The 25803-nt window shown below is 39.0% G+C and overlaps 1 protein-coding gene across 1 annotated transcript; it reads right to left on the bottom strand.

Moving 5' to 3' along the window:
- Nucleotides 1-8119: 8119 nt before the first annotated feature.
- Nucleotides 8120-25561, bottom strand: LOC117609680 (uncharacterized). Its single transcript, XM_034336293.2, has 5 exons — nt 22906-25561; nt 20479-20946; nt 9872-10318; nt 8608-8764; nt 8120-8555 (listed from the first exon to the last, which is right to left on the bottom strand). Exons 1-5 carry the CDS (start codon nt 25559-25561, stop codon nt 8120-8122), a joined length of 4164 nt encoding a protein of 1387 aa, XP_034192184.2.
- Nucleotides 25562-25803: the final 242 nt, after the last annotated feature.

Raw genomic sequence — 25803 nt, 5'->3', positions numbered from 1 at the left:
AGCTGCGAATGAGCGCGCGCGATCGAGCGCAGAAAACGAACGAACTGCGCCCTACAGAAAAAACGAGGAACTAAATTTGTAGTCTGTTTTACCTTTTTGACGTTTTTCGCGAGTGAAAATCTTATAACACAAATTTCGTCTACCTCGAGGCTTGTACATCATCCCTTGGGTGCTCGTTTTGTTCTGTCCGCCCCAAAGAAGGGCACTCTGGTCTCTATTTGGACATACGATTCGCAAAAATGTTTATATTACGAATAAATTGATGTAGGTGAGTCCGATCCGCCATTTTCTTCACCGTTGACAGACATAAATTTCAATTTTTTATAACTTTTTGACGATTTGGAGCAGTCCCTGAGCTCGCGCACTGTACGCGCTCGGATTGGTCGGTGTTTTTTGTTAGTAACTAGAAAAACAAGCCTTAACCAACATTTTGGAAAAGGAAGAAGTTGTTTAGAATCACCTTAGCAATCATCCCTCTTTGGCTGTAGAGGTAGTCGCGTGACACTCTGTATATCCGCGATGACCCCACTTGCAAAAATTTATGGAATTTGTTGTTTATTAACCATTTAAATTTGGTCAATACTTTTTAGGTTTATGGTTGTTAGCTAAGTAACAGAAACCCAAAATCACCTTACACTATCCTAAAAATACTACAGGTTCCACTGAAAAGTGTGAAATAAAATAATTTTTAATAAAAAACAAATCCGACTTCGAAATGCACTAAAAAGTGTCAAATAATTTCTATTTCATTTATACCAATATTCCATAGCTATTAATAATATCTACTTAATCGTTAAATAGGATACCAAATACATTTCAAAGTTTTCGGAGGCGGCGCAAAATTAAAAATACTCGAACAAACGATGCTGCCAATAACGATTTGATTGCGGTATGGCAAACTTGGTAATTAATAAGTCGTAAGAGAAAAATTATAGGTCCGGCTAAAAACATTTGTAATTGTAACGATTGTATGAGAAATTAGCAGCCCTCCTGATGTACATGCACTATACTGCAGTTTACAAGAGACCATACTTAACTCGCGCCGCTCACTAGGTCTAGAGAGATTTTTAATAACGTGTGTTATTCCCCTCTACAGCTTGCTTCTTATTATACTTTGCGACCATGTAAATGGCGGGCAGAAATATATGACATACGATAATTGATAACCGGTGATGATATTGTAAAGTTTCACGATACAATGAAATTCCTATTATTTGTCGCAAGAAAAAAATGATGTGAACGCAAAGTAAGAAGCAAGCTGTAAAGGGGAATTACGCGCACTATTAAAAATCTCCCTAGACCACAGTAGGTCACTAGCTGCGCGAGTTAAGTGCGGTCACTCGTGAACTGCAGTAGAGTTAATTCGCAATGGGTTTGTTGATTCCCGTTGAATATTATTTACTTGAAATTATCAAATGGGTGATTTATCATAGGTTGCCGACGTCCGAGTTAGGATCTTCTTAGTAGAGGAAAAGTTTTTAATTTTGCGCCGCCTCCGAAAACTTTGAAATGTATTTGGTATCCTATTTAACGATTAAGTAGATATTATTAATAGCTATGGAATATTGGTATAAATGAAATAGAAATTATTTGACACTTTTTAGTGCATTTCGAAATCGGATTTGTTTTTTGTTAAAAATTATTTTATGACTGACAAAATCATTCTGAACGTTCTACGCTTGGCGGAGATCTTCACGCGTTGTCGGTCGATGCCCCTTCCTTGGTGGATCCTGGATCCTCCCTCAGGATCATCCCTCGTCCAATGGTGGAGGAGTCCACTCCGTTCTGCGTAGGCCCCTCCTCCTGGCTGTGGTGCACCCTTAGGTGCGTGGAAGTGGAGGCGCTCCGCCAAGACACTAGAACGTTGCAGCGCACATGTGCTACGAGAAAGCGTGGGACCCAGAGAAATTAGGAAACGACAAGACCTTGTACTTGCCAAAGCAACTCTTGAGGAAATTTACGACCCTCTTAGAGTGCATGAAAAAACAGGATATCGAAAAAGACTTCGTAGCTTTTAAGGACCGTTCGTGACTTGCAAGGGACATTACCCAATCGACACACGCCAATTTTGATGCCCTTTGATTATGATATAGAACTCAAAAAAATACTTGACACGTATTTTTTTTATCGGCCATCGTCCATGCTGAAGGGGTGAAAATAGCCCCCAAAGTTGGAGTTGCAAAACATATTTTCTTGAATATCTCAGGAACTATTAGGTGTAGGCGAAAAATTCAAAATGGAATTTGTATGTTTTTGAACAGCAAATTTTTCTATGTAGCCATCTTTTTGATAAATTTATTTGTTTAAAAAATATATTGAAAAATAATCTATTTTTGTCATTTTTTTTGGTAAAATGTTGATCTATTTTCATACAAATTTGTACAAGTAAACTATACATCTTGATAAAGAATGCGGATAAACTGGAATTTTTAAGTTGACTGTCATAGTAGATATTATTACGTTGCAAATAGTACTCACATCTCGACTCTGCTGGCTTTCTATAGCGATGTCTACGTTTCATTTTGATATAAATTTGTGTAATATTATTCAATTAATTTACACTATGCTTTGTTAATCGCTTCATGAGTAGTGGAAAACGGCATGGCAAATAAAAGTACCGGCAATCGTAAAAGAGGTAAATGCAACAGACGTGAGGAATCTTGCTGTACGATTACTTTTATACCCAGCTGTATATTTAATTGTATCCTCGAAAGTAATGAATGATGAGTGACAATATAAAAGCAGAGTCTTTACTTCAGAATATAAAACGCAAATGTAAATTAGCTAGCCAACAAAAGGAATAATAACTAGGAAATGTTTTAATGCTGCAGTTAAATGAATTAGTTTATGAATTAGTGGGTACATCTGGAACTACAATATGAAGAATCAACGCGGTGCGTTGTAATGTTCGAAAATTAATATGCGTTGTAATGTTTGTTGTGCTGAAATGTTCGTGGTGTCGACGGTATTTGTGTTTCATACATTTCTTTGAGAGTTTTTATTATTGTGACCATTATATAAATTGCATAGATGTATAAAAAATTTATTTTTATTTACTTTCACATTTCTTCTACTTCAAAAATATTTGGAATGCACTATTAGTATCAGCTATCACTTCCTTATAATTACAACTTTTCAAACACTTTTTTCAGCACTTTTTAAAATTAAAAAACTAGTCCTTCTTGAGGGTACCAAAATCAGCTCTTTTTAGAACTAATAACATCAGCTCTTCTCAGGGCTACCATACTCTTCTAAACGTGGAGTAATTTTAAAGGAACAACCACTCCTATTTCAACAAACCACTGGCATTTTCCACGCCTGTCGTATTTACCTCTTTTACGATTGCCGGTACTTTTATTTGCCATGCCGTTTTCCACTACTCATGAAGCGATTAGCAAAGCATAGTGTAAATTAATTGAATAACATTACACAAATTTATATCAAAATGAAACGTAGACATCGCTATAGAAGGCCAGCAGAGTCGAGATGTGAGTACTATTTGCAACGTAATAATATCTACTATGACGGTGAACTTAAAAATTCCAATTCATCCGCATTCTTTGTCAAGATGTATAGTTTACTTGTACAAATTTGTATGAAAATAGATCAACATTTTACCAAAAAAAATGACAAAAATAGATTATTTTTCAATATATTTTTTAAACAAATAAATTTATCAAAAAGATGGCTACATAGAAAAATGTGCTGTTCAAAAACATACAAATTCCATTTTGAATTTTTCGCCTACACCTAATAGTTCCTGAGATATTCAAGAAAATATGTTTTGCAACCCCAACTTTGGGGGCTATTTTCACCCCTTCAGCATGGACGATGGCCGATAAAAAAAATACGTGTCAGATATTTTATTCAGTTTTATATCATACTCAAAGGGCATCAAAATCGGCGTGTGTCGATTGGGTAATGTCCCTTGTAAGTTATCCATCGTGGACTTTCCTTTCATGAACTCACTCTGTCTATGATCAATAATACCCTTCCTGTCCACCCATTCACTTAGTCTTTCCTTTACTAGCCTTTATAATATTTTTCCTAAACAATTTATTAGTGATATTGGTCTTAGGGCCTTTTTTCCCGGCTTATCCAAGAATTTTATTATGACCTGTTTCCAGTCCATCGGGACACTACCTTTTACCCAGATCCAATTATACATATAAGCTCAGAAGGCGTTGCATCATTTCCCTGTCTAATTTTTTTATAAATCCATAAGAAATACCATCTTCCCCAGGGGCAGAACTTTTCCTGACATTCTCTAAAGCCGAGTATCCACCTGTATCAAACGCCCGTATCGTATCACCGTTCCGAACCCTTTTGAATAGGCAGACGTTGCCTCGTTGCATGCCACGGCGTGCTACGGCTCGGACAATATTTCTTCGTTTCTTGAAAGAAACTCCTATAGGCGAGAAGTTTCGATTTCCTGCATGCTGTTTCTTTATTGTAATTGTCCTAACCATATCGTGTTTGGTATCATTTTAATCAGAAAAACGTCACAAATATCTTGGTAAAAGTTTTATAAGAAAAAAATGAAAAATAACAAAGTTCAGTCATTGCATTAGTATTATCTCACTGATATATCCGATTCCAGATCATATTATCTCGAGCCTCAAGTGTCATGTTTCCACTTGACATAGCATTTCGGGCCTTCGCCTGGGTATGTTGTTTTTACGTTTCAAGTGGTCTCCGAACCTATCCTTTGAACAGCAAGAAACCGACAATTTTCGGATCGGCCCGTTTCTTCACCTCCGTATCACAACCCAATAGAACTTTCGATACTCGGCAACGGAAAAATCTCTGGAAAATTAACATTGTCCTTTTTCAATAATCACAGAGGTTCTTATTAACATTGCTCTTTTATGTACAGCGTATCACCGAAGATAATTGATCTGTTTAAATATATTTAGACGATAAAATTTGTCTAAATTAAATTAGATTAAGTTCATAAATAATTTCATCGATTTTGAAATGAATCCAATAATACCGCAAGATTTCAAATAAATTGAAACCCAAGTGACGGCACGAAACGCTATCTCAAGTGCAAATGCATAAACCTTTCCTTCGATGCAACGGCAAAGAATCGACAAATTTTTCGGATAGGTCCGTTGCCTCCGTTCCTTTGGAACGGCACGCAGCAAAACGAAACTCCTCGCCTGTAGTGGCCCAGTCCTATTGCCGAACCGTTTCTATCAAGAAACGAAAAAATATTGTCCGAGCCGTAGCACGCCGTGGCATGCAACGAGGCAACGTCTGCCTATTCAAAAGGGTTCGGAACGGTGATACGATACGGGCGTTGGATACAGGTGGATACTCGGCTTAAGATTCTACGTAAGCCTCTTTCTACAAAGGGGCCCAACGGGACTCTATTTATATCATTATCGGTCTCGCTTTCTCTCTCTTGTTCCCCTCTTTCCCTATCTTTTTCTGAGTCATTCTCATTATTGTCATTATCTTTAATATTTCCAACAATTTTTTTAATTTCCTCCTCCAATTTTTCTACTTCTTCTTCCGATAACCCTCTATTTCCCGTCTTACTAATTCCATTTTTAATTTGTTTTATCTTCTGCCATACCTCTTTTGGGTTAGTGTAGCAGTCAATCAACGTTGCAAACTCATCCCACGCTTTACTTTTTTTTTCTGCTACCATTTTTTTCATCTTTTTTTCTAACTCCCTCAGGTTAACCCAATTTACTTGGTTTAGCCTCCTAATAAATTGCTTAACCGCTTCTCTTCGTGCCTGCTTTACCTTGTTGCATTCCTCATCCCACCAAACCTGTTTCCTGTGTTTGTTTCCCCTTTTTCTTTCTTTTCCATTATTTTTTGTCGTTCTATTAATTTTCTCTATATCCCCTCCATCCGAGTTTACTATTATCCTTCGTATTGCCTCCGTGATTTCCTTACACCTCTTCTCTATATCGCAACCCTCCCACCCTTCCGAGTCCCGTTTATCTGTTAGTTTCCCAGCCTCTTCTGCTGATTGTAAGGTGAATATATTCTAATTAACCTTGTCCTCTTTAAACATCCTAGTCGATTCTCTATTTTCCTGTATTCTAGTCAAGTTTTCTTCCTTAAAAAAAATACCTATGACTTAATGGTCCGATCCGAGGGTTTCGTTTTCCTCGAGCACTTGTGCCTTATCCATAATATTATGTGTTCCAATGAACAGGTCAATATTTGAAGGAGGGCGGCCTCCTATTCCTATTCTTGAATTAGTTTGCGTATTTATAACAAACATGTTATTTTCTCTAACAACTTCCTCCAAAAGTCTGCCCTCCTTACTTTACACCCAACAATTCCACGATTTACTTCTCGCGTTAAAATCCCCCATATAATTGTTTCCACTCCTAATCCTCTATTTTTAAACAAACTCATCCAATCCTCTTTATTCCATTTAATACCCGGTCTACGATATATTATTAATATATCCCATTCTTTCTGTTCCATCCCTATCGTTACTCCTAATATTTCTCTCCCTTCCCCTTTCCAAGATAGATCTTTCCTTATAACAAACTTAATGTTTTCTTCCAATGCTAAAGCAACTCCTCCTCCCTACCTACCTTCCTGTAAATCTTTTCTAATAATATTATATCTTGGTATCACTAACCTATCCTTTTTCTTTAACCATGTTTCTGTGATCCCAAAAATGCTAAAATTATCCACGTATTCTTTTAGTTCTCTCATTTTGCATCTGATACTACGCGCATTCCAGATTCCTATACAAGACTTACCTATTCTGTTGTTTGTAGCCATTTTTGAGATACATTTCCTATTCGTCTCCCTACTCCCTTTCTCCCACCCTTCCAACATTTTCTCTTTGACCTTTTCCTCTCCTTATTTCCTGAGGAGCGGGGTAGTGAAATGATTTTTCTCCTATAAACATTATATAATTTATTATACATATATGTCTTGGAAGACGTACAACCCAAAAAATACCTTAACCACAAGAAACATATCAACACAAACCTCCACCCAATACACATAAGAATTCGTATATATTTTACAAAAATAGATGAAATATTTATAGTAATCTTACGCACCTCCATAGTCAACTTACATTTACTTAAATGCTTATGTTTAATCCGCAATAGTTCAACTTCCTGCATAATTTCTCGCATCCCACTCGTACCTTAAGTCCATCTCCTTTTTCTTACAGTATCTAGACCTTTCATCGAGGTTATCTCTTAAATTTAAGAGATCCCAGGATATAAAAATAACATAAAATATTTTTCCTAATATTAACATGATCCAAAATAAAACTTTTTTGACCCTGGTCCTCTCTAGGTTTTTTCTCCTACTTGCTTCATATTTACCATAAACAATGTTGTTTCTATTAGACAATACGTATTTTGGGGTAAAGATATAAAATCGCACAAAAAACAAACCATTATACAACCATCTCTCACATCCATCCACGACTTCATAACCATTCCACCTCACCAGCCACACCTTATCGTCCTTAACATTAGTTTTCATTTTCCTCTTCTCTGTTGACCCGTAATCTGCCCTCAATCCTTCTCATCAGGTCTTCCAATCTGTTTCTTCTAGACTCCTCTTCCTGTCTCTCTTCCTCCGGGTTTCTCCCATATTCTTGGCGTGCTAGTACTGCTATAGCTTCCAGTTCTCGTCTTTGTGTCTCTCGAGCAACCTCCTTAGTTTCCAACCTTTCTTTTCTCCTTTTTAATTTGTCCCTTGTTTTTTCTGGTATTGACACATCCCAGTTAGGGTTATGTCTGATCAAGTTCCACTCCGCATATTCATCCTCCTTTGAAGCCTGGCTTTTCTTATTATTTGATAGCATAGTTTCGACCTCCTGCTCATACCCCTTATCCACGATGAGGTTGAGAAGGTCTGTTAACAATTCTTTTCTTTTTTAATTGTTCTATAAGGGATCTATTGGCTCTTCGTTCCACTGAACTAATTTTCTTACTCGCCCTTTCTACTGGTAAACCATTTCCAAACTCGTACTCTGTTTCGTCCACCGTCTCCGTTGTTTCCTCCTCATGTAGGGTCGCGAATCGGTTGAATACATTCTCCATCCGTTTGCTGGTTTGAGTCGGAGATCTTTGACAACTATATTCCCCCATCCTCTCTTCCATCCTATCTTTTTCTCTTAGTCTACCCCTCCCTTTACCTCCCGTTTGGCTGATGCTCCTTCTATTCTTGAAGGCTCCACTTTCTTTTTGGCTCCTCTGATTTCTTCCAACTCTGTCTTCAGAGGCACCTCTTTTCTTTCCCAAAAGTCTACCCGTTTAACTGGTAATTCCGGGAAGTCTCTGCTTCCTCTTTCCCCACCCACTACGTTCACATCCCAGTTTTCTCCTAATTGGCCCGCAACTAGCTCCTTCGCCGTTGTGTATGCCACATTTTTGTATGCTATTACCTTTTTAATGGCTCTTTCCTTTTGGAATACCCAGCATTTTGTCGACGGGCTAGTATGATCTCCACCACAATTCATACAAGTCGGTGCTTTATCACACCTCCCATGCTCCTTGTCTAGGCACACGAGACACTTTCTGTACATGACCATACGCAAAACATCTATAGCACTGTTTCACAGATTAAATATATGGATAAATCCTCAAACCCACATGTCCATACCCAATCAACAATTCGGTGGGGAGATGGTCTCCCTTAAAAGTCACAAGAATAGCTACGCCGTCCACCCATTTACTTTTCCCTTCCTTAATCATTTTTTTCTTCATTCTCTCAAGTGAGAACTCGCCTTGTCCCGGCATGATGCATTCTTCTGGTTCCTCTATGGAGTCTTCCCACTTCGTAATCACGCCCTTCCTAACTCACTCCCAACATTTTGTAGATTTTAACAACATCATTTCGTTTAAATTTGCTTGTAGCCTCTTTTTTTAATACAACTGTAACAATATATTCCCTGTTTTTTAACTCCTCCACATAGAAGGTTTTGCCCTTACCTCTAGATTTCCCTTTATTGGTGTTACGCGGCATGGCAGCTTTCACAGTTTATTGCACTAATTCAGAAACACGATCTGTCATATTTAACATGACTCTTAAAAACTACCCTAAGCTGGCCGGAGTGGTAGTTCATTACGTATTAATGAAATTACCACCCAGGGCTTAGAAGGTTCCTAACCATAAACTCAAAACATTCATCTTCACTGCCTAAACAAAAGGCCCAAATCTTCCTCTCTTCCGGGTCTTAGACGGACCCTGTGCAGTCCAGTTGTTGGTCCCAGGCACCAACGGTCACCTTGACCATGAAAGCATTCATTCATTTATTGCCTGGGGTACAACCGATTCTTCCAAACCAAATGGCTTCCATATGCATCACGGCTGTTTCGCTGCAGCTCCTAACTGACCGTTCTTGAGACCCGGGAGAGGGAAAATAGAAACTAGAGACAAAACATCAAACGCAGGACTTCTTGTTGATCTTCCGACCAGATCACTTCGTTCGTATTCTAAAGTCCTCCCTTGAGACTCCGATCAGTTTGCTTCATAAGCATTCTTTAAATCACATATACGAACAACTGTTAACAGTTGAGTCAGAGTAATTCATCAAACCATTAAGTCTTTATGCAAGTATCAAATACATCTAAACATCACAATCATTCTATAATGAATTACAACCCTAGTACGCTCTGTCTCCTTAACCGGTCGCAGGGTAGTACGCGGCTCGTGGCGTCGGTCAAATCGTAGCGAGTACTTACGACCCTCATTGACGCGGATCGTATCGAAACCGCTAGTCTCGTCGCGGACGCGTACTTGAAGAAACAATTGGTCTTATTTCTTTCTTCTTTTTCTTCCTTATCGTCTTTTTCTTTATTTTCCCTAATTTCTTCTTCTGTGCTTCCTGATGTCGCTTTTTCTTCGAGGGTGTGCGCCTCGTTACCGCTTTCAGTATCACCTAAATTTGTATTGTCAGTGTCGGGGAAACCCTTTTCTTTTTTATCTCGTTTTTTACCTTCTTTTTCTTTATCCGCTAAATCCTCTGCGCTTTTTTTCCTTATTTTTTTACTTTCTTCCGTCTCTATCCTCGTTCCAGCGTCTTTCTCCCAAGAGCGTAACGCCGTAGCATTTTCCATGTCCACTTCTTCTGTATCAGTAATACTAACCTCTGAGATTAGTAACTTATTTCCGTTAGGGAAATCTAGGGTTTCTATCATTATTGGCTCCACTGTTTCTTCCACTCTGGTTTCTTTATTTTCTTCCAGGCCTCTGTTGGCCATCTGTTGTATTGCTCTATTCTTCCTAGCTTTTTCAAAAAACTCCCTAGCGTCAATGTCTACCTCAAGGAATTCCGCTTCAAGGTCGCCATCACTTCCAATGTTGTCCAGTCCTTTTTCCCTCCATATTGCCTCAATTTCACTCTTACTTCTATTTTTTATAACAATATCCTTTTTCTTAATCTTCTTTTTTTTACTCCTCCACCCTGCGACAAGGAACTGCTGCAAAGGCGGTCGACGCCCTCCCGGCCCTCAATTTCTTTTACTTTTTACCCGATATCTTTTATAAAAGGGCCCCAATTGAACAATAAAGAAAAACCACCCCCCTTAGATTTTACTTCTAACGACAATCCTACCCAAAAAGAATTTTCACTTATCCCACCCGATTTTACTCCTTAACTTCACCGAACTCTCTTCACACGTCTGATTCCTACGGTTGCCACCGCGGAACTCCCTATTAGAGGATATGTAAACTGCATAAGTGTAACGTCCCAAAGTGAGTACGTCACTGTACCGACGTGTAGGGAGAGCGGTTCCCTTAGAAGGCGACTCTGTTCGAAAATGCATTAATTTCAACCGTCGCCACGCGAACCGCAGCAGCACTCTGCAGCGCGACCGGCAGCCACATTGGATGCCGGTCAGGCCGACTAATCAACGCGCTGTACGTCATCGAGAGGAAACTAAATGCTCGTGCTGCGACGAAGCCGGTTAATCGGTCAGTACAGCGTACAATACACGTGCTAGTCTCAGTTATTTTCGTTATTTGCAATTTAAACTCTTCAAATCGCTTGCTCAAGTCAACGCGTGAAAGTGTTAACGGCCTGCGTGAACGCGTGAGTCTAATTTAGCTCGAAAACATCCACGCAATTAATAAAATTGAACCAACACGTGGTTTCTACACAGCTCGAATACAATCTCGAGTTTGTCGCGACGCAAACAAACCACAACGTGCAACGTTCTTGTACAGAATTCAAATTCTTTGTAAACCATTGTAAATAGTGTATATATTTTGTTCTGTAAATATACTTGCGTCTTGTTCAATCTCGAGTGCATTCAAGTTCGTCTCACCGCCAATCCCCGGAAACCGAACCGGTCGTCTCGGTTAACATCGCGGACATTATCGATTTCAATTTCGAACAGACTCGTATTAGATTAGATTAGAGATTATAGGATCGGGTGGTGCGCGGTAAAGGAGTGAAATCCAACGTTAATTCCTTTCTATAATTTGTTTATTTAAAAGAAAAAATGTAGTATGTGAAAATATAAAATAGTATAAAAAATGAAGAAAATGAATACCTAATTATAATCAATTATAATCGTACAAAATTTTCACCCTAAAATTGGAAATTTAGTAGAAAATAATCAGATTAGTTAAATACAGGGTATTTCACCTAACTTGACCATTTTAAATATCTCGCTTATTTTTTATGATAGGAAAAAGTATCACAAGAGGAAGATATTCGGTTCAATGGGGCAAATGCGGTGATAGGCAAAAAAATGTTCTCAATGCCACTACTTTCGAGATTTCAAGGTCATTAGTGTTACGTGGCCGACGGCTTGGCAGCGCGCGTGGCTATCAGAGGCTTTTTGATTGGCGGCCGCGTAACTTATTTTATTATCAATACAACCCGAGCGGTAAGATTGTATTGTGGTAGGAACTGTCACAAGGTTTCACTGGGTTTAAAGGAGAATGCTAATGTGGGTTTGACACAGCAATGTATATATTCTACAATCTTGGTCTATTACAGATGTTGTTGTCGCGAATATAGGTGTATAATGTGATATATTACCTATTTCCACTATGCTCGGTGTTCACGCACTGGCAATGCGGGGGTGTTGTGTGTGGTTGATTGTAATGCCAAATAGAAACACGACTCGCGGATTCTATAAGGTGAATGTTGCTCGAAGGGGACTTCAACCCGATCTCACTAATAGTAACCAACTCACTACCGTACACGACGTGCTCGACACGAGATGAACTCTGGTACTGCCCCCGATCGTTGGTACGAACGGGTTTATATACTAATTAAGAAGGGTGGTCTGGTTACTATTCGAGTGATCAGGCTGGGTCCACCTGCCTCTGCGACAGTTTAGAGTGGTTGCATCTGCTATTTGATTACGGCGGACCCATTGCTTTCCCAAGTGTTTGGTTCTGCTATCGGTGGGCCTTCTGTTTATTACGAGAGTAAATGGTCGGTTTGCCCGAGAGTTTTCCTTTCCAGATGTTTAAGCTTATTTGAAAGGAGACACGTTTGATAAAAACGGTCTGTCTACGTGACACCTCCCCCCTTAGATGAAACATCGCGGTAATCGTGATGCTTTCAATTGGAAAGGAAAACACTCACTAGAATGTGTTGAAGTTTTGGTGTTGTAATGCAATATGTCGGGTGTTATGTGTGATGTGTGTGTACTTATCGCTACGTGTGATGGTTGGTGATGCTGCTAACTGCGGTATGAAGTCGAAGCGTACGTCTGGGTCCAGGCTGCCTCGATCGGATTTGTCTCTCGGTGTACCAGGTTGGTACTATTGCAGGCGGTGGTATGGGTTGGTTTGCTCTTTGGTATTCCATTTCCATGATGATGGCGGCAATACACTCCTCGCAGTGGTAGGCGGCCTGCAACTCCATCAGGGGCGCGCTGCAAATATCGCAGGCCCCAGGCGGATATGCCGTTGGTAGTGGATAGTGTACCTCCACCATGTCATAGATCCTTGCTGCTCCAAGGGCTGCTTCGAGAGCACACTGCATACAGACAATGCCAACGTCTAATCTGTAGCAAGTGCTGCGCATGCACAGGCGGGCCGTCAAGTTCATCAGCAGCTCGATGCGACTGGTGTCCCTCTCAGTTGGTTGTTCATATCTGTTACATTAATGATCTCATATGGCCCTACATAATGTGGATCAAATTTACTAATTCGTGGTTCTAGCAATGCATAAGCATAATCGCCTACATTGAATTCTACCGGTCGGGAATGTTTATCATAGTACTTCTTCGAACGGTGCTTGGAGGCAATCAAATTATCGGCTGCTATGTTGCGGATTTTTATAGTATGAGTTATTAATTCTGTTAAATAGTCGCCATATGATTTTAACCTTTCGCCAGTTGGAAACGAACTTGGTTCACGGGCTGGTTTTCCAAATATTAATTCATATGGAGAGAAATTTGTTGCTTCATGTACGGAAGTATTATAAGAAAACATGGCAAATGGTATTAATAGGTCCCAATCTTCATAATTATCCATGTAATGTTTAAGATATTCTGTTAGTACTATATGACTTCGTTCTAGTGATCCATTAGTTTGTGGTCTGTATCCAGAAGTTGTGATTTGTTTGATTTTGAATATTTCTGAAAGATTTTTCATTAAGCTTCCGATAAAACTAGTTCCCTTGTCTGTTAATATTGCTCGTGGTGTTCCATATATGGCAATAAAATGTCTCGCGAAAGCGTCTGCTATTGTGGCTGCTCTAATGTTTGGTATTGCTACTGCTATACAATATTTCGTTAAACAATCTTGCATTGTGAGAATGTATTTATTTCCGCTAGGCGTTAAAGGTAAAGGTCCTACGGTGTCTAAAGCAACTTTATCAAATGGTTCTATCGGGGTATCGGTAATTAACATTGGTTGACGAGTTTTTGCTCTAACTAATTTCTCTTCTTGACAGCTTGGACATTTCCTGATATAATTTCGTATTTCGTTGTGCATTTCTGGCCATTGATATTTCGCTCTGATGCGTTTATATGTTTTTGTGACTCCTTTATGTCCTCCTATCAAACTGTCGTGAGCTTCGCGAATTATTTGTAATTGATCTTCTTCTGATGGTGTAATCGTTGAACAATTGCATATGATGATTTTCTGTGTTGTACCGTTGAAAACGTCCTTTATTAATTTAGTTAATTCATTGGTTGGTAATTTATGAAAATCTCCGACTGCTGATATTCTAAATGATTTAATTGGATTTTGATCTAAATGCTGTTTCAGTGTTTGTAGTCCGTTTAGTATATCTTCACTTTTAATGGTGTCGTAAAAATTATCTGATATTATTATACTGTAAACTTTGTATGAGCCATTTGCTGATTCTATTACGTCTCCTTTCTGCGGTTTCTTTGACATGAGCTGTTGTAAATCTATTGCTTCTGTGTCCAGTAACAGTTTTCCAATGGGGGTTACCAATTCACAGTCCGCAGGTATGAAATGTGCGTAATGACCTTCCTCGGTGGTCAGGGTGTTTGGAGAGATAATAACCTCAAGTGTCTGTGAAGGTTGCACTTTTCTTCGCAGGTCATCTCCCTCCGTGGAAAGAGTGTCTGTATCAAGAAGTGTGAACGGATAAGGGTCAACGGTACGGTCAAAGTTTTCCTGTGGTTGCTGGATTGCCGTTCCTATTGTTTCGTTAACAGGTTGTGGTTGTAAAATTCCCTCATTTGTTACAAGTGATAATGGTGTATGGTTAAGTAAATCCTGTTGCGGGTTTGCGATTATCGTGTTTTCCGTAATGGTATTTTCTGATGGTTCTTCGAATGAAATCAAGTTTACGTCTTCTTCTGTCGATGTGATTTTAGTAGAATTTGCTTGCGGATGAAAGTTTATTGTTTCCATGTGTTCATCTGGCATACTTATCTCGTGCGATAAGTTAGGTAAGACTCTCGGTCTATCTGCTATTGGAGAATGTTGAACCTTCCCACGGGCTGGTTCTTCATCAGAGCTAGTGTTTTCCTCTTGATATTTCGGTCTCCTTTCCCTGTCCCTTTGTAGTTGCCGCACACGAAATCCTATGGAATCCGTGTCGATTTCTGGTTTCTGTCCTATGTGCTTGTAATCGGGGTCTTGAGGATCTCGGGGTATAAGTGGTAAGCAAGATGGTACTGGGTTACGTGATAATGCGTCTGCGTTCTTGTTCGTCTTTCCTGCTTTATGGATAACCTGATATTCGTACTCTAAGAGTCTGAGTCTCCACTTCATAAGTCGTGATGTCGGATCCTTGACAGAGTGTAACCAGACTAACGGTCGGTGATCTGTGACGAGTGTGAATTTTGTTCCATAAAGATACGGTCTGAAATATTGTACTGCATAAACCATTGCAAGACATTCCTTTTCTGTAGCAGAATAATTCCTTTCGGCTTTATTTAAGGTACGAGATGCGTAGGCAATTGGTAGATCGTTTCCTATTTCTCCTTGACTAAGTACAGCTCCAATTGCGTAATCTGATGCGTCAGTGGTAACAATGAACGGTCGATTAAAATCCGGATATTGTAAAATTGGTTGTGTACAGAGTTCGTCGCGTAAATTTTCAAAACCTTTTTGCTGGTCTTCGGTCCACTTAAAACGAATTCCTTTACCTAATAACTGAACTAATGGTTTTGATTTAATAGAATAATCTTTTATGAAACGGCGATAATATCCTGTCAGTCCCAAGAACTGCTGGACATTTTTCTGTGTTTTAGGAATGGGAAATTCTTTTACAGCTTGTAATTTACGAGGATCTGGCTTAACACCATTTTCTGTTAAAATGTGTCCTAAATAAGTAACCTCCTTACGTAAGAATTCGCATTTATCAATCTGCAGTGTAAGTCCAAATTCTCTGAGCCGATTGAGTAATTTTTTTACTTTTATTTCATGTTCTCGTAGTGATGAAGAGAAAACAACCATATCGTCTATGAATACATGAGCGTTCTCTAGACCAGATATAACTTGATTCATTAAGCGTTGAAATGTCGGTGGTGCATTTTTTAAACCAAATGGCATGCGTACAAATTCAAAATGCCCATCCGGTGTTGTGAATGCTGTTTTCGGACAATCCTTAGGATCCATTTGAACTTGATGAAATCCATTTGCTATATCAAAAATTGTGAAATATTTTGCTCCTCCCAATTTATCTAGAATTTCGGTGATATTCGGCAAAGGAAATTTATCACTCAAAGTCTTTTCGTTTAAGGCTCGGAAATCGATTACCATACGCCAACGCTTATTGCCCTTAGCGTCTGGTTTCTTTGGTACAATCCATAACGGAGAATTATATGGTGAACTAGATGGCTGTATGACTCCTTGTAATAACAGAGCCTTTACTTGACGTTGTATTTCGTCTTGGTGTACTGGTGGATATCGGTATTGTCTTGTATTAATCGGTACGTCATCTGTTGTATGAATTGAATGGTAAAAATTCGGTACTTCTCCTAGTTTGTCTCCAGGCAAGTAAAATCTGTCTGAAAATTCGTCGACGATGTTGAATACATGTTTACGTTCTTCTGCATTGAGATGATCGGTTCTTAAAAGATTTCTAATTCGTGTTGCTCTATTTTCTGGTGTGTTTTCGGTCATATATGAAGAAATTGGGTCGTCGTCCGACGAGTCGTAAATATCGTAAGGATGAATGTATTGAGGTTCAATTTCGATGTCTACATCGTCTTCTCCGGTATTCGTTGCTAACGCGTAACAAATGCCGTCACGATTATATACTGCTGCTTCGCCAATGTATATATTTTCTGATGTTTTGAGTCGCGGTAAGTATCCCTCTTTAATATTTGGATTAGCTATGTGAATTGCAATTTGTTTTGTTGTTCGAGCTTCGATACGGTGTTTAGTCGATTTCGGATTTTTCTGCTGAGCTAAATCTCGGTAATTTGAAAAACGAAGTGGTCGAATAGGTTTATCTTTCAATACTAGTGTTCCATGATAATATGAAATTTCTGCTTCTTCTTGTAATAAAAATGGGCTGCCTATAATTCCATCGGCTTCTATTGCAAGGTTCTCTACTACGTAAAATAATGCAGGCTTACCGTGAATGTGAAGAATTGTGGTTCCTATGCTATAAATAGGTGATTTTGTAAGTCCTGTGATTTCAATAACTTCTTTAGTGATACGTTTGGCTTGATCTCCGAGAACATCGCGCACTATTAAGTTAACTGCCGCGCCACCGTCAATTAAAAATTCAGCTGTTTCTAATTCTAATTCCGGAACTTTGATTTTTATTCTTGGTGCTGGGGTTTCCTTGATGAGGATTCTCCCGTGAATCTGACTATCTTTTGGCGAGGTCTTTGCAGATCGCTCACCGCCTCGCCTTTCCGTTGAGCGTTTTCTGAGTTTAAAGACTTGTTTGATTCGACTGAAGAATTTCGAGAGTATGATCGCTGTCTGAAATTTTGCGAATTCCTCCTACAACGTTTTTCATCGTGTCCTTGGGTATCACATCGCCAACAATATAGCTGCGAAGTATCATCCTTTTCACTGCGTTTTAAAACTGTAAACCGTTTTTCATCTTGATCTGTGCGTGGTGAATTTGAACGATAAGAAGGTGAATTCGATTGATTCCTGGATCGCACAGTCCATGCTGATGTACGTGGTCGTCCTTCTCTCTCGTCTTCAGAGTTAGATGGTCTCCTCTGTCGATCTCTATATCGATCGTGTCGTGTTGGAGATTGAGGGTATGAAATTTCATTTCGACGTTCGTTGCTGTGGTGATCCCTGTTGTTCCAGCCTCCTGGTGATGTGTTTCGTGCCAAATCACGACGACTTCTTAATTTCCTGTCTACCTCTAGCACAGCGTCAAAAGCTTCCTCTAAGTTTTTAATGTCTCTATTTTGTGCTGATACCTTAAAAGAGATGCGGTCTGGTAATCCATCTAGGAAATTTTCTAAAATATCCATTTCCATTTGTTTAATATTTTCCTCTGAATGTCTAGGATATTTCTCTTTAATCGCTCCTCTTGTACAATAAACAAGATGGCTTGTTCTATCGATGTAGTTTCTCAAACTTTCGTATTCCCTAATTTGAAGCCTGGCAATTTCTGTTTGAAATTGCGATAAGCTCTTTCCTGGTCCAAATCTTCTCTTCAAATGCTTGATCAACGCGGATACCGAAGTGAATTGATGTTCTAAAGTACTTCTTCGCGCCGGACCGGTGAGTTTAGTTAAAATAATTGTAAGGTATTCCCTTTCTGTTCCCTCAGGAATCAAGGTCAATCCATCTTCTACCAGTTGTGCAAAACGTGATAAAGGTGGATTCTCACCATCAAATGTTGGTATTGTTAACGCAACATTTTGTATGCAGGATCTTTGTGTCAAAAGTGTCATAGAATTTGCGATCGAAACTGTTAAGTTCATAAGATCGGCTGAAGAAATATTGGCTTGTTCATTCGCCATGTTGAATGAATTTGTTGGTTAAAGAATGTAACTAGGAAAACTAGTATATACCTCTTGTTACCCGATTGACTAGGAAAACTAGTATACAATCGTTGTTCAACAAAGTAATAGCCGTGTGTCAAATTCCACGAAAGTAATTATGCCAGTGAAAATGATCTATGTGACTGTATCCCACCGCTGTCACCAGTTCTGTTACGTGGCCGACGGCTTGGCAGCGCGCGTGGCTATCAGAGGCTTTTTGATTGGCGGCCGCGTAACTTATTTTATTATCAATACAACCCGAGCGGTAAGATTGTATTGTGGTAGGAACTGTCACAAGGTTTCACTGGGTTTAAAGGAGAATGCTAATGTGGGTTTGACACAGCAATGTATATATTCTACAATCTTGGTCTATTACAGATGTTGTTGTCGCGAATATAGGTGTATAATGTGATATATTACCTATTTCCACTATGCTCGGTGTTCACGCACTGGCAATGCGGGGGTGTTGTGTGTGGTTGATTGTAATGCCAAATAGAAACACGACTCGCGGATTCTATAAGGTGAATGTTGCTCGAAGGGGACTTCAACCCGATCTCACTAATAGTAACCAACTCACTACCGTACACGACGTGCTCGACACGAGATGAACTCTGGTACTGCCCCCGATCGTTGGTACGAACGGGTTTATATACTAATTAAGAAGGGTGGTCTGGTTACTATTCGAGTGATCAGGCTGGGTCCACCTGCCTCTGCGACAGTTTAGAGTGGTTGCATCTGCTATTTGATTACGGCGGACCCATTGCTTTCCCAAGTGTTTGGTTCTGCTATCGGTGGGCCTTCTGTTTATTACGAGAGTAAATGGTCGGTTTGCCCGAGAGTTTTCCTTTCCAGATGTTTAAGCTTATTTGAAAGGAGACACGTTTGATAAAAACGGTCTGTCTACGTGACATTAGAATATTTTTAAATGGGACTACATATTTTCATTACAACAGTCTTATAGTTCATAAGAAAATAAATTCAACGATGTACAACATGTTGACCTTCCCGCGATCCTCAATGAGGAAATTACGTTTGTCAGGAAAGAAGGCAAAGGTAAGATTTGTATCTTTCAATGAAAAATATTTATTTCAGAAGGTGTTCAATCACCCCCTGTATGTGCTTCGCGCTTCAACTTAATGCAAACGCGAGCTAGTTTGGGTGTGGATCAGTGAAACCACTCGTTCAAAAAAAATAACAGAACAACTGATAAAGGATTAATATATCTTGTTTATTAAAGGACAAATATTTGTCCTTGTATAAATTTCAAACACCTCGTGAACGGTAACAGACTCTCCGAATTGTACTTGTCGAGAGTTGACAACTAAAACGCTTACGTACAAGAAGAAACGTTCACGAAGAAAATTTTGAGTGTCTGGTGGGGATTGACATGTCGCAGGGGTGGACAAGCGAATTTGCTAGAGTCACAAATTTTGATTGGTTAAAAGAAAATTCAGGGAAGTGGTCAAGAACCGCCCCTGCCAAACGCTCGTTCTCAGGTCGAGTCTGACCTGAGCCAAGAAATATGACATCGCCTGTCCACCCAACGGTTCGACAACAATAAAACCATAAACCCAGCAGGAATTCGAAAAACATGGTAAACTAAAGAAAGTTTTAGGCGATGATTGCATATGGCACACAGCTGCAGAAGGCAACTATTGCTTGTTTGAAGAGAAAAAAAAAACAATCAAAAATATACCTGATGGCCCCATGACCACTGCGCCGCAACATGCCGCCCCCCTTGAACGGCTACGTTCAATACAAAAAAAAATTACCCTAAATACATATACCGAACAATATGAGCACAAGTATACATAGATTAATCTTTGTCGTAGATCTAACAAAAAAAATAATAATAAAAAGAAAAATTAATATCTACATGAATTTAATTATTTGTTATGTAAAAAAAAATAAAAATAAAAAGACAGGAATCGTCCAAACTTACATACACGAAGCATAAGAAAAAATAGAATAGTAAAACAATACAATTATCATATTATATTTTGTAAAAAAAATAAGAATTACCCTTATCCTTAGCATAATTAGTAAAATAACCAAACAACAACAAAAAAAATATTGACACGAGATTTTTAAATCATGACAGGTAAATGACACAAACGTGTGGTACTTCGTTTATAAGTACCACCTGTCGTCTTCACGGTGACGACTCTGATAATTCCATCGTCACCTGGATGTAAATCCACGATCCGACCCAATGTCCATTTCAACGATGGTACATTGTCCTCCTTGAGTATCACCAAATCTCCAATTTTTGGTTGTTCTCCGGGCGACCTCCATTTGCTGCGTGTGCTCAGTTGGTTGATGTATTCCTTGTGCCAACGTGTCCAAAAATGTTGCTTGACCTTTTGTATATGTTGCCAAACAGACAATCTATTGCTAGGAACCTGATGAAAATCAGTCTCTGGCACGCTCATTAACGAATCGCCTATTAAAAGATGTGCAGGAGTAAGGGCGATGGTGTCGTTAGGATCAGAAGAAATCGGAGTCAATGGATGTGAGTTTAATATTGCTTCAATCTCAATTATGTACGTATTTAATTGTTCGTATGTAAATAATTGATGGCCGACTGTTCGAATCAAATGATGCTTAAAAGACTTCACTAATGCCTCCCATAGACCTCCGAAATGTGGTGATCGTGGAGGGGGAAAATGCCAGGAAATACCTTCAGACCCCAAATAACTCGTGATATTCTCATTATCCCTCGTAGAGGTTATAAAGTTTTGAATTTGATGTAACTCATTTCTTGCTCCGATAAAATTGGTTGCATTATCAGAATAAATATGTCGAGATTTACCTCGACGTGCAAAAAATCGTTTCAAACTGGCGAGGAACGACTCTGTTGTTAAATCACTAACAAGTTCCAAGTGTGCAGCCTTTGTGACGAAACAAACAAATACGGCAACGTATACCTTAATCTTAGAACGGATTCGGAATTTTCGTTCCTTTATAAATAAAGGGCCACAGAAATCTATCCCGACAATCTTGAATGGCCTAGATTCTATGACTCGAGTTTCTGGTAAATTACCCATAATATAATTTACATTTGAGGGTCGCGCTCGGACGCAGGTAACGCATTTTCGGATCAGGTGCCGCGTGGTATTTTTGCAATCAATAGGCCAATACTTCTGGCGTATCGCATTTACAGTGGACTGCAAACCACCGTGAAATGTTTGAATATGATAATGTTGAATAATCAGTTTTGTAACATGATGTGCACGGGGAATAAGAATAGGATGTTTCTGTTGAAAATCCAAATTTGCATGTTTTAATCTACCACCTACCCTCAGTAGACCAGTAGAGTCTATAAATGGATTTAGACACAAAACCGTACTGCTCCTGTCAAGAGGTTTATTTGAGTTTAAACAGTCCATTTCCTTGTTGAAATGTTGGACCTGAATGCAATTGATGATACGATCGTATGCTTTCTTTAATTCGTCTACGGTTAAAAAATTCCCTTGATGGCACCGCCTTGAACTAATTTCAAAAAATCGTAATCAATATGCTATTACTCGTTTTAATTTGTTCCAGGATGAGAAACGTTCAAATATACTATCGTCGCGTGTAGTTTTAAGAACAACATATTTGCGTAATTCTGAAGTAACGATCGGAAGGTGTTCTAATAGAGGCCATGTGTTTTCTGTTTGGTATAGCCATAATGACCCGTTTAACCATAATTGATTTTTCAAGAAGTCGGCAGGCGTTTGACCTCGTGAAATGGCATCCGCCGGGTTCTCTAGAGATTTCACATGAGACCATTCCTGAGGCTGCGAATGTGATTGAATAGTAGATACGCGGTTAGCAACAAACGTTTTAAGCAAATGGGGTGATGTGTTTATCCAACATACCGTAATTGTTGAATCGGTCCATAATTTGATTTTTGTAAAATTGAGCCGTATCGACTCTTTGACCTTATGATATAATTTGGACAACAACGCAGCTGCACAAAGTTCCAGACGCGGAATCGACACAGATTTTATAGGTGCGACCCGCGATTTAGAAACCAACAAACGAATCAGAACTTCTCCACACGAATTGCACGATCGAATATAGATACATGCGCCATATGCTCTTTCACTGGCATCACAAAACCCGTGAAGTTGGATATCTTACGCAAGATGAGAACTGATATTTCGTGGTACTTCAAATTGTGTCAGTAAAGGCAACTGATTTTGAAACTCATTCCATACGAAATGAATAGATTGCGGCACTGACTCATCCCACGTTATACGAGTCTTCCAAAGATCCTGCATAATAATTTTGGCCCTTGAAATAACGGGCCCTAACAAACCTAGAGGATCGAACAATTGAGCGATCTTTGATAAAATGAATCTTTTAGTAACGTGAGATTGTGTCTTGTCAATATTTACGCTGTATGTGATCGTGTCATTTAACGAATTCCAAAAAATTCCCAGCGTTTTCACCACTGTATTTGAATCCAATAGATGCGACTTTTCGAAACATCGATTTGACAAATCATCTAGCAATTTAGGATCATTCGACGACCACTAGCGTAAATGAAAATTACCTAATGCCGTAAGACGGATTAATTGTTCACGAAGTTCAATCGTTTTCTCAAACGTTTGTGCGCCCGTAAGAAGATCGTCTACATAAAAATCGTTTAAAAGCGCTTCTGATGCTAACGGAAATTGTTCGCCTTCATCTTCGGCCAATTGTTGCAACGATCGAATCGCGAGAAACGGCGCGGAGGCCGTACCGTAAGTTACAGTGTCTAATCTGTATACCCGTATTGGTTGTTCATGAGATCCTCGCCAAAGAATTTTTTGATATACCGCATCATTTTGATGCACTCGAACTTGTCGATACATCTTTTCAACATCTGCAGTGAGTACATAATTATATGAGCGAAATCGGACTATCAACGTAAAAATATCATCTTGTATTGTAGGTCCTACTAATAATGTATCATTGAGTGACAAACTGTTACTTGTTTTCGTGGAGGCGTCGAAAACAACTCTTAATTTTGTTGTAGTACTTGATTGTTTGAGCACTGCATGGTGCGGTAAATAATATCCATGCTCAATGCAATTTGTTCCAGAAATATCAGTCATATGATCTAACGTTTGATATTCCTCTAAAAATTTCGCGTATTCAGCCTTTAACGTAGCATCTTTATCCAAACGTTTTTCTAAAGAATAAAATCGTCTTAATGCGAGGCTATATGACTCTCCTAATTCGGATATTTTGTTATTAAAAGGCAACCTAACGATATATCGTCCAGATGCATCACGTCGGACGTGCTGCTTGAAATGAGCTTCACACAATTGTTCTTCTTCTGACAAATGTTTACTAACAAAACACTCCTCAATTTCCCAAAACTTTAGTAATTGATCGTCTATTGATGTAGTGGAAACGTGACATTTCGGAGTTTTTACCGACGTTGAATTGATCGAACCAGCAATTATCCAACCTAATACAGTTTTTTGCAACGTCAATGACGAAGATGCCAAACGAATCTGACCTACACACAATAATTTGTAGAATACTTCTGCCCCTAATAAAACGTCTATTTTAGCTGGAATTTGATATTGTGGATCAGCTAATGGGATGTTGCGAGGTATTTCCATGTGTGAATGGTCAATTCGTTGAGAGGGCAAAAATGACGAAATTTGTGGTATCGCATAAAATATTAAATTAGAACTGTAGTTGGAATTTCTCGACTTAATATTTGTCTTTATAAAATATTTTATGCGAGTTGATAAATTATCAAAACCAGACAATGGAATATTTACCTTTGTTTTGTGTAGATTTAATCGAGATGCAAGCTCTTCTGTAATAAGATTAATTTGTGATGCAGAATCGAGTAAAACTCTGCACGACTGATATTTTCCTTGACAATCACGAATTGAAATAAGTGCTGTCGACAATAAAACCTCGGACGGTACGCGTCCGGACAGTGATACCGGTGTAGATTCCGTATTATTTGACGTAGACGACACTATAGCTGTCTTTGAAGTAGACGGTACTACTGCCGATGAATCCTTATTTGGGTCGAAATCGCGATGTAATAAAGTATTGTGTTTGCTATGACATTTTTTGCACTTACTAAAATAACAATTATTATACGCGTGACCCTGTCGTAGACAATTGATGCACACTTTAGCTGATAGTGCGCCTTGAATTCTATCCTCCACAGAAAGTTTCAAAAATTGATCACACGTTTGTATATAATGATCCTTTTTGCAATATGCACACACGATTTTTGATTGTGTTGCTACGTAATTTTGACGCTTTTCAGAACGTTTCGGAAACTGACGATTGACGGATGGAGTTTGTGTTTTTGTGATCTCGCGTGAATTTATGTTCGTTATTGCATCATCGCGAGCAAATTTTGATAAAAATTCTAAAAATTCCATCAAGGTCGGCATGGCATCATCATCCACACTACGGTACCATTGACGACGCGTTTCTTTGTCTAATTTCGTTGTAATTATGTATATTAAAATTTCGTTCCACGACTCTATTGGTACCTTTAATGCCTTTAACGCGTTAGTGTGTTTTTCCGTGGCTGTGATCAAGGATCGTAGTGCGACAGGACATTCTTTTGACATAGTCGGCAATTCAAATAAAGTTTTCAAATGCATTTGTATGATGTTGCGCGGTTGATTACATCGTTTTTCTAACAATGCCCATGCGACCAGGTAGTTTTCGTGCGACGCGTTGAGGGTATCGATGACGCTAGCTATTTCTCCGCGTAACGACCGTTTCAGGTAATGAAACCTTTGAACGCCTAGTATATCCTCGTTGTCGTGTACCATAGATTTGAATGAATCATAGAAACTTTGCCATTCAAGGAGATTTCCATTAAAAATAGGCAACTCTATACGAGGTAGCCTTGTATTTCCATTTACCTGACCCTTATTAGACTTTGAATTTACGCTCGCGCACCTGTCACGTGTAGATAATAGTCGTTCAACCAATTCCGCGCCCGCATAGTATGAATCCTCGAATTCAACTAGATTTGACTCGTAATCGCCTGTTTCGTCAACCGCTTCCAATTTGAAATGTGTCTCCTGAAACGCGTTATACAACTCTTCGAGTTTTGTTTTCCGTACTTTCAACGCGGCTGTATCTAACGATTCGTTAAGCGAATTTCTAATACGAGTTGTTTGAGACTTAATCGAAGCGCATTGCTTTTTTAAACCTTTCACTTGTTCGGCCATAATTGAGCAATATACAAAAATAGGATTTTTGACGCGGTTAAAGAAGGAATGTAAAATAGGCGATTCAAGAGCTTACCAAGATGACTTTCCAACCAGTCCTGTTATAAGCACAGTGTCGTGAATGAATTTGTTGGTTGTTGTTGCCTTCGGAATGAAGCACCGATGAAAGTTTTGAAGATGACCCTCAGAATGATGTATTCAGGATCAGATGCAGCTCAGTGTTCCGGAATGAGGATGATATT

Source organism: Osmia lignaria, chromosome 7, assembly GCF_051020975.1.
Source record: "Osmia lignaria lignaria isolate PbOS001 chromosome 7, iyOsmLign1, whole genome shotgun sequence".
NCBI classification, from domain to species: domain Eukaryota; kingdom Metazoa; phylum Arthropoda; class Insecta; order Hymenoptera; family Megachilidae; genus Osmia; species Osmia lignaria.
This window is presented reverse-complemented; position numbering and strand designations above follow the sequence as displayed.

Coding starts and splice junctions, on each gene's coding strand:
- LOC117609680 (XM_034336293.2), bottom strand. CDS start 25,561: ATGGCCGAACAAGTGAAAGGTTTAAAAAAGCAATGCGCTTCGATTAAG. Junction 20,947..22,905: donor AATCCGTCTTACGGCATTAG/GTAATTTTCATT, acceptor TGATTCGAACAG/TCGGCCATCAATTATTTACA. Junction 8,765..9,871: donor TTTAGGTGATACTGAAAGCG/GTAACGAGGCGC, acceptor AAGACTCCATAG/AGGAACCAGAAGAATGCATC.